General features: G+C 44.5%; 1 protein-coding gene across 2 annotated transcripts; it reads left to right on the plus strand.

The window, feature by feature from the left end:
- The first annotated feature begins 106 nt into the window (after positions 1-106).
- Positions 107-9659, plus strand: E4F1 (E4F transcription factor 1). 2 transcript variants are annotated; one of them, XM_054212164.1, is made up of 14 exons: positions 107-477; positions 817-968; positions 1106-1205; positions 1607-1812; positions 2023-2143; positions 2424-2576; positions 2899-3065; positions 3593-3820; positions 4148-4253; positions 4772-4989; positions 5362-5560; positions 6783-6943; positions 7817-7879; positions 8545-9659. In XM_054212164.1, exons 1-14 carry the CDS (start codon positions 321-323, stop codon positions 8890-8892), a joined length of 2379 nt encoding a protein of 792 aa, XP_054068139.1. In that variant the 5' UTR covers positions 107-320; the 3' UTR covers positions 8893-9659. The 2 variants fall into 2 exon arrangements, with proteins under 2 accessions (XP_054068139.1, XP_054068140.1); XM_054212165.1 differs by having other exon boundaries at positions 1109-1205.
- Positions 9660-9725: the final 66 nt, after the last annotated feature.

Here is a 9725-nt window from a genome sequence, read left to right on the forward strand (position 1 = left end):
GCGGTCACCCGAGGCGTTCCGCGAGCCATTGGGCTGTCCAGCCGCCCCGGGGGCTCGTTAGGTAACTCGTTAGGCAACTCGTTAGGCAACTCGTTAGGCCCCGGTCCGTCCGGGCACGGAGGTCGGAGGTCACCGGGGCCTGCGGAAGTCGGGCACTTAGCGCCGTCCAACGGCACCCGGGCCGCGGTTGGCCCCGGAACCCCCGCGTGGGGCCGCGTTCCCCGCCGAGCCCCCGTGGCGGCCCGTCCCGCGGCACGCGGCCCGTTGTTATGACGACACGGCCGTAAAGCCGCCATCTTGGCGGTGCGGCTCGTTGCGACATGGAGGCCGCGATGGCAACGAGCGCGGGGCCGGCGGGGCTTACGGCAGCCGCGGCCGAGAAGCGGGAGGGGGCGGCGGCCGCGGGCTCCAGCTCCGCCGCGCCGCCCGCCGGCCCCGCCACCTTCCTCAGCCTCCCGGCGCCCTTCAGCGAGGAAGGTACCAGGAGCGGGGCGGGCGGTGCCGCCGCCACAGGGCCCCGGCCGGAGCCGAGGGGAAAGCGGAGCCTGAGGGGCGGCAGGGCCCGTCGCGGGGTGAAGGGGGGCCTGTCTGTGGTGGCTCTGTTTGCGGGGGGTCTCCGGGGCCCGGCCGCGGGGGGATCGCCCCGCTCCGCCCCAGAACCCGCTTCAGGGCAGGGGCGAAAACACCCCTCGGTACCCCCCGCCCCCGGGTCCCTTCTCTGCGGGCACAGCAGCTCACCGGGCCGAGCGGAACAGAAGTTTTCGGTGTAAACGGTGCCGTGTTTTCCTAAACCGATGACTGAATTTTAAATCCTAGATGAAGATGACGTGCATAAGTGTGGTCGCTGCCAGTCGGAGTTCACCTCCTTGGAAGAATTTGTGCAGCACAAGTTACAGAAGGTCTGTCAGCGTGCTCCAGAAGCTCTGGCTGCTGCATCAGCAGGTCTCCTCAACCAAGAAGTACAAAAGGTGACAGCAGGCTTCTCCTCAAGCCGTGGCTCAAAATAATTAGGATGCAACGGTCTGTTGGGTTGGAGGGGAGAGAAAAGAATACGATGTTTTTAAAGGTAATAAAACCTTTCTGCTAAAAATGTTATCTGTTACAGCAGGTCGTTCCTTCTGTCGAGGAGTCCATAACTGTTGCTCATATAGTTGTTGAAGCGTCTTCAATAGCAGAGGAAATCAGCAGCGCATCAGCTATAGTAGGTGAGCTTCGAGACGCTTGCCTTTGTACCCCTGCTGGGTTAGGAACAGTTTGCTCCTCTGGTGTCTTCTTCTGTTTCATTTGTGTTGTACTTGGATATGTGACACCTCGGTGTCACTGTGACTTGGGACTGAGCATTACCTCAAAGGTGCGAGAGAGGCATCCCTAGAACAGCTTTGCAATTCTCTCCGCATTAATACAAATTAGATTTAAAGCTCTGTTCCAGGAGTATCCATTTTAATATTTATGCTGCAATAATGAGAACTTTGCAAAGATCTGTGTTCCAGACTTAAAGTGACTCTTTCTCCTTCTGACTGCGTTAAATGCTGAAACAGTAAATTGCTCTAGTTGTGTAAAGTTCTCTTCTGTAAAGAACATAACTGTCTCTTTATCCTGTTCCCAGGTAGTGGGCACATCAAAGAAGTCATTGTTGCAGGAGACCATGTTTTTGAAAACCCAAATGGTCATGTTGATGGGGAAGTCACTGAAGAGCAAAGCAACCCTGACGATCAGGAGCAGGATGTTTCCACAGAGCTGATAAAGGTTAAGCTGCTGGTTAATAAAGAAGGGCGATATGTATGTGAATTATGCCAGAAGACATTTAAAACAGTGAGTATCACTTCTGCTGTGTCTGGGTTAGCGAGTTGTTTAGGCTAGCTGTGAACTAAGATATCTAAAGGCTCGATGTGCTTCTCTGCTGCATGTTACACTTTCAAAAGGAAAGTTCTAATTTCAGAAGGAGCATTGTTGTTCTGTACAGTTGAAACGTAAACTCTTTAGCTATTTGGAACACCTTTTAAAGTAAAATTCTTTCTGTAGGCAAGCATCCTCAAAGCTCACATGATCACTCACAGCAGCAGAAAGGACTATGAATGTAAACTCTGTGGAACTTCCTTCAGGACAAAAGGGTCTCTGATTCGACACCATCGGCGTCACACTGGTAAAACAGCTCTCCAAAATAAGAGTTCCTTGTTGCTGGAGTGCACTGTGCGTGGTTATCTAGCTTCCAGTGGAATTTATTGCTGCTTTCCATCTGCTGCCAAGCTCAGACCATGGAGCTCCCCAATGTTTGGGGTGCTGGGAGGCAAAACAAGGTTCTGGGATAAGCACAGTCTGCTCGCTGTAGAAAGCTGAAAGCGTTCTTCTAGCAGTTTATCGCCTAGAGCTAATACTGGCCATGGTTAATTTAATACTGTTGTTTTGATTCTTGTCATTTCCAGATGAAAGACCTTACAAATGCAAGAAATGTGGGAAAAGCTTCCGGGAATCAGGAGCTTTGACTCGGCACCTGAAATCTCTGACACCTTGCACTGAAAAAATCCGCTTCAACATGAACAAAGAAATAGTAGTCAATAAAGATGATTTGCCAGCAGGTCAGTGATGCTTGCATTGCATCTGATAAAACCGAGCATGGTCCTGGCACTTGACTATAAATTCTTTCTCAGTTATGAAAAAAAGTTATTTCTTAGGTATTCAGTTTATAACTTCTATCCAGCATTAAAGTAATTTGTAGAGGTAAACTATTAACCTGAAGCACATGTAGCCAGGTGTTGGCTGTGAAGAACGTTTCAGAATCTGGTACAAAGATGGCTTTAACAGGCACCTCATATTGTGATACACATTTTGTGTAGGGCACAGCAAATTGGTGAGGGGTGGCAGTATGCCAAGTGATTTATTGTGCTGCTTTTCTTGAAGGATCCTGTAGTTCAAACGCAGACACCGTTGCATCAATAGCGAGTGAATCCATCGAGACTTCACCTGTCATTCACCTTGTGACAGATGCAAAAGGAAACGTTCTTCATGAAGTCCACGTCCAAATGCAGGAACTTCCTGTTGTAGATGCGAAATCCCTGGACCAAGACGTGAGTGTCATTTCTCTTAAATATCCTTCATGTGTTTTATGCAAAGAGGTATTTTGAAGTATTTCACCTCATAAACAAAATTTTCTTAGGTGCTAAGAATAAATCCGTGCGGTGGAAGTAAATGGTTAATTAGCTTCTTTTTCATCTGAGAATATAGAATGCAGACTCTGGTCTGACCTTGTCTGGCCATCTGCCACTGCTGAGCTTAGCAGCACGTGTATAGCGTACACCCTACACAACCAGATACACTACGTATCTGGACGATACAGAAAATTAGAGGGTGTTTTTGATGACTGTTGCCTGCTACAAGACTCTGGTAGGAGCAAAGGCTTCTTATCCCTTGGACTATATGTTTTTAGAGTACAGAATTCAACTCCCTCCCCAATCCAAGATCATTCCCTTGTTGGGCTTTCAACCCTGTATCACAGCGTTACACACCCTAGAAAGAATGACTGTCGGAGCAATGTTGCTGTAAAGAAAGGGCTGTGTTATTTGCTGTACCAATTCCGGACTATTTATTCCTTCAGCAATCGCATCCTGAGGAGCTGCCGTGTGAGGGGGAAGTGAACAGTGAGAATCTGCTGAGGCAGGCCATGAGGAATTCGGGTATTGTGATAGAGAGAGTCGCTATGGAGGAAATGCAAAAGCCAGATGAGCCTGCTGTAGCTGCTACAGAAGAACTAGAGAATGAAGTGGTGGAAGTAGAAGAGGAGTCTTGTGGGGAACAATGTGTTGAAGTAGAACAAGTGGAGTCTGTATGTTTGTATTCCATAAATAGATTAATTTTTAAATCTTCCTTGCCTGCACTTGGTTGTGGACAGCCCTGTTAGCCTCACCACCCTGCACGTTACCCTCAGCGCGTTTCTCCCTGTGCCTGGTTTTTTATGTCAATTTTTATAGTTATGTTTCTCACACATGCTTTAAGTGTAGCGTTAATATGCACGTGCACGCTCTCTCTTCTGTTAACAATATAGATCTATTTCTTGTCAAATCTGGAGTGTTTAATTGGGAATTTGATTAGCAGCACTTACTGGATGCACTAGTATAACAATATTTATGTTTTACTGTTTTCTTTCTGACAGACAGATGCAGAAAGAACAAATGGGTACAAAAGTTACATTTGCCCACACTGTAATGAAGCCTTCAGTGAAGCTGCTTCCCTCGAAACACACATCAAAGGTCATTCAGGTAAAGTTCTACTGCTTATGCTGTTTTCTAAAATGCACTGTCTTACTATGATCTTAAGCATAGTACAGCTTGCTTTGTTTCAGATTCCTTGCTTTACGTGGCTGTTAGCCATGCAAAATCAATTGATTCTTAACACACAAATATGAAAAGGTTTACTTTGGTTGAGCTCTAGAATAGAGGGTAAAAAGAAATACTAATTCCATGTTTTATGGCCTGCACTGCATCCTTGAAAGTAGAGTTTTGTGATGAGGCCAATAAAAAGGTTAGTGAGCCAGAATAGGTCGACAGGCTGGAACTCCTGCTTGAAAGGCACCAAAGGCCGGAAGAGCAATATTTGAGCAGAATTCACTTATGAATGAGACAAAGCCCATACACGCAATTGAAAAATAGAATTTCCCACCTTCTCTGGGCTAATTATTTTCTAATAATTTTGCTATTTTTGCTACAGCTTGTACTAGATACTTGCTATTGCTGGTTGTCCTGTATGAACCATGCGTTCTCTCTCTTTCTGTCTCTAGATTACAAGCCTTTTAAGTGTGAAGAGTGTGGCAAAGAGTTCACCAAGGGCTATCTGCTAAAAAAGCATCAAGAAGTGCATGTCAATGAACGGCGTTTCCGCTGTGGAGAGTGCGGCAAGCTCTACAAGACCATTGCACACGTGAAGGGGCATCGAAGAGTGCATTCTGATGAGCGGCCGTATTCCTGCCCCAAGTGTGGCAAGCGGTACAAGACAAAGGTGTGCCTCCCTCACAACACACTTGCCTTGAGGTTTTCCTTTCCAGAGCCAGGGACTGGGAGAAGTCAGGAGGCTTTGCTCCTGAAAGAACAAATGCCAGCTCGCCTGCCTTTTGTAAGAGCAGAAGCTCCAGAAGGAGCTTTTGTTTTAGTGGGGAAAAGAGGGACAGTCTTAATAAAACCTTCACATTTGTGAAGAAACTGTTCCTTTGTGTGTGAAAAAATTAAATAGTAATAAACCCAAGTATTTACCATATCTTACATGAGAAGAAGCCCTCAAAGGTGTTGAATTTTACCCTAGAAGCCAAAATACTGCTTGCTTGAGTTTGTCATTCCCTTTATCTGCCCTTCTCTTGCTTCTCTCTTTTTACAGAATGCCCAGCAAGTTCATTTCCGTACGCATTTAGAGGATAAGCCTTATGTCTGTCAGTACTGCAGTCGAGGCTTTCGGGAAAAGGGCTCACTGGTCCGCCACATCCGGCATCACACGGGGGAAAAGCCTTTTAAGTGTTACAAGTGTGGACGAGGGTTTGCAGAGCACGGCACTCTTAACAGGCACTTAAAAACCAAAGGTGAGATGGCAAAGCTCGTCTGCATTGGATGTGTTTTGTTCTAGAATTTGGTTTGGACAAGCTGCTTTTTGGCTGAAGAGTGGATCTAATGACCTTGGTCCAAGGCTACTCAGTTATCCGCATCTCAGTTGCATCAGAAGGAGATGCGTTATTTTATTTTTTTTAATCTACATTAAGGAATATTTCTATTGTGATCTTTCTGACCAAAAATTATGCTGAACAGCCAGCCATAAACCAGTTCTAATATAAAATCTAGATCACCTAAATAACGACAAAGATAACAAAAATAGAATTTGCATTAAGAATCTTAACTGCAGGAGTGCTGTGGGCTCCCTGCTCCAAACTCTGGCTTAAGTGGTCTCCGCAGTGTCAGCACTGCCCTAAGTGGGGAAGACAGACCCTACCCTGTACAAGAGTCTACCCCAGACTGTAAAGTGGTTCTGTTCCAAGGCTGTACACAAAGAGGGAGAAAATTAATGTTTTCGCAAAGTAATGCTAGAGAGAGGTTGATTACTGTATTGGGAAAGAGGTGAGGAGACTGTAAAACTTACATTGTTACGGTTAAAGTTGCCAATTGGGTGTTTTTGGCATTACATTTGTACTAGTTTTTGGGGTTTATGAAATCCTGTAAAAAAACACAAAGTATGGATGTTCTGCAAGGAAAATGTCTTAAGCAGAGTTTTAACTTCTCACAGATAATCTTGTTTGATTGGATTAGTCGTACTGGACCTGCTGCTCTTTAGCTCCTAAGCATGAATTTTCAAAATTCTTCAGGTAGTGATGATGACGTATTGAGATTGTAAAGGACAATACAAGTTTACTGGAGGAAAAAAAATAGTTTCCTAGATATATACTGAAGTGTGATGCATAAGCAGAAAAGATATACCACTTAAAAGTCTTACTGTATGTTCTTCACATACGGCTTTTGAAATCCTGTATGGTTCTATGCATCTGAACTTAGTTGTGTATTTTTTGAAGTCACACTGGACAGTTGCTCTGCTCGAGGCTCAGTCCTATTGTCTGGTGTCATGTAGGCCTCTCGTAGGCCATTATTTGTCCTGTCTTGGTGGGATGAGAGGCTGTTGTCTGACTGCTGGTTGCTTGTCAGTGACATCCTGTTAACAGGGTCTCATTTGTGCTGTGTAGTATTTTCCAGGTATTCCTGTATTTGAGATGGTTATGAAAATTAATGTTTTCCTGGCGTTTTTGGAATACCATTCAGGTGGCTGCCTGCTTGCTTTGAAAGAGGTGGAAGAAGTGATGGTGTCTGAGGAAAGTCAGTCAGCTGACAACTTAGCTGCAACAGTCATTTCTGAAGATCCTCACACTGTTTTGGTAGAGTTTTCTTCAGTGGTGGCGGACACTCAGGAATACATCATCGAGGTAAGAGGTGGGGCAAACAGCCTTCTCATTCTGAACTTACCATGGTATTTTGTCAGTAAAAACTGCAGTCGTGCATGTTCCTCGTCTAAGCTTTTGGGAGAAAGTAAAACAGGATCTGGCCAATGCTATCCCTGCCTGCATGACCCTAGGAATAAGTAGGATTAACCTTGTTCAGAAGGAGAGCACTGGGAGCCTACTCGACGGTCTCCGTATCTCAAAGGAAGATCCTTTGAAGTGGAAGATCCTCCACCCTTCTGAAGCCCTGCACGTAACGTAGGCAGGAAAATGAGAACGCAGTGAAGACTGACAGTAGTTCATCACAAGGCTGAGACCAAGAATTTCTGACCATACCAGATTTTATGTCCTCACAAACTTGCTTCAGCTTTCCCTCAACTTTTACCTACTATTTTCTCCCATTTCTATTTAGCTTATTTTGTTCAAAATAATCTCTGTTGTTTTTAACTGTCTGTGGCTGCCAAAAGCAATGAATTATGCATTTTGCTTTCTCCCCCTTCGTGACAAAGAGCCAGTACTCATCCGTGCAGAATGACACAGTTCATTTATTGAGTCCCTTTACTGCTGCCATAGTTTTTCTCCAGTAGGAGAAAAATCTGCCAGTTGGCCAAGTCCTGCTGAGAGAGGATGTTCTCTTTCGGTTATTTGTGAGCACTCTGCATTACTTTCAAGTAGCTCTTGATAATGGGATTTGGAGGGAATTTCAAAGAGGAGTTGTCCTGAGAGTAGCTGCTGCATTATGTGGGAAACAGAAAGACTTTTGTGAAAGATCTTAGTGTCTTAAGACACTTATCTTGGTAATAAAAGATTTTTTGGGTAATAATCTAAAAAGGGAATCGTCATATTTTGTCTTTCAAGACTGCTACTGAAGACATGGAGACCAGCGAAGCAACTGAAATAATAGAGGGAACAAGACATGAGGTAAAGCATCCGCATAAACTATTATTTTGGGGACTTGCTGTAGATGAACCAAATCACTTCTAGTGTCTAAAAGTCATGCTAAATAAATCCAGCTTCAAATAATTAATTCACCTACCTCTGTAGTTTTGCAGACCTGTCTGTATTAAACCATAATACTGGTCACAATGGGTTTGACCGAGCTCTGTAAACCCCAGATCGTCCCAGTGATGGTCGCTACTGACTTGCATACATAGCTGCCAGCTGCGTAGAATTGTACGATAACACTTCAGCTGTGGAGAAATGGTCCTCTTAAGGCATTCCTGAGTGCCAAAACTAATGGTTGCTGCAAAATTAGGGGCTGGCTAGGCTCTTGAATTGCATTCACTCAGTTGAAATGTCTGGGCGTGCATTGTTAAGGTTTTTCTGTACACAATAGTTTGACTTTCTGTAAGAAGTGCCCTGCTAGTGAAACATCTTCAGCAGCATGAGGTGTGACAAGTTCTAGGAGTCTGCTGTTCTCGGGGTGATGGGAACTTCAGTGAACAGCTGGACAAAACAGGAATTAAATGCTGCTTGTTTTACTGCTCTGCTGCTCATCAAGCAGGGTGTATGGTGATGATAATTGTCTGTATTTCTAACAGTACAATACACTGAGAAATAATGTGGCCTCGTTTCTCTTCACGTAGGTCGACAGCCACATTATGAAGGTTGTGCAACAAATAGTAAATCAAGCAAACTCTGGTCACCAGATCATTGTACAGAACGTCACCATGGCAGAAAACTCTGAAGTAACCACAGATGCTGCAGACACCATCACCATCGCCACCCCCGAAAGCCTCACGGAGCAGGTCGCTATGACGCTGGCGTCTGCTATCGGAGAAGGAGCAGTGCTGACCACAGAGGGTAGCATCAAGACGGAAGAAGCAATGGTGACGATGGTGGCATCCGAGGACATTGAAATAATGGAACATGCAGGAGAGTTTGTGATCGCCTCCCAGGAGGGGGAGGTGGAAGTGCAGACTGTGATTGTGTAATGAGCAGCATGCAGCTAGTGACAGATGTTAATGTAAAGCTTACTATTTTTCTCCAGTTTGGGGAATTTGATCAGTCCTAAGTTTGCCATTATAATTGTTCAGAGAGCAAGGGAGAGAATGCTTCTATAGGTAAGTGGCTTGACAGGATGGTACAGCCCCGAGATATTTTCTGTTTAAAATGGAAATAACAGTAGTTTAAAAACCTCTGCGTGGTTATACTGTGGAAGTGACTGATACGTCATATTTGACAGGCTCACTATTTTGTACAGCTGCCTCAAATAAAGGAAGATCCTTTGCAAAGCATTTACCTCTGACCACAGGACAGTAGTGTGCTGGTGTTTAAAAGAATCCAGAAAGTGAGCAACTATGTAGGGTCTCATATGAGACTACTTAATCATATGCATTTAAAAACCAATCAAGAAAACCAAACCTAAGGAGTTCCGGTGTGCATTCACCACCACTCAGAAAACTTTCATGCCTTTAACCTCACTACTTTAGTCCTCCTAAGGCATGGTACTACAGTATTTTTCTTTGTATTTTATGTCCTGGGCAAGTAGCCTTATGTACTGGTCTATGAAAGAATGCATTATTGTACCCTTGCAATGCCAGGCAGGCTACTCTGAGAGCTAGTCTGTTGGTGTGTAAAGCCATATTGTATATGACCTTTTTTTTTAAACCATATATGGATTTTTAATTGCATATTGTACAGATTCAGCATGTAAATAAATACATTTTTAAAAATAAAGTTATTTAAAGTTCTTACTATATTTTTTCCAATTTCTGCTCTATTATCACTAAACCAAGAATTTCTGGAAAGAGAAGAGAAGGGAACA

This window comes from Rissa tridactyla, chromosome 8, assembly GCF_028500815.1.
Source record: "Rissa tridactyla isolate bRisTri1 chromosome 8, bRisTri1.patW.cur.20221130, whole genome shotgun sequence".
Classification (NCBI taxonomy): Eukaryota; Metazoa; Chordata; class Aves; order Charadriiformes; family Laridae; genus Rissa; species Rissa tridactyla.

Coding starts and splice junctions, on each gene's coding strand:
- E4F1 (XM_054212164.1), top strand. CDS start 321: ATGGAGGCCGCGATGGCAACGAGCGCGGGGCCGGCGGGGCTTACGGCA. Junction 4,254..4,771: donor ACACATCAAAGGTCATTCAG/GTAAAGTTCTAC, acceptor TTCTGTCTCTAG/ATTACAAGCCTTTTAAGTGT. Junction 6,944..7,816: donor CTCAGGAATACATCATCGAG/GTAAGAGGTGGG, acceptor TTGTCTTTCAAG/ACTGCTACTGAAGACATGGA.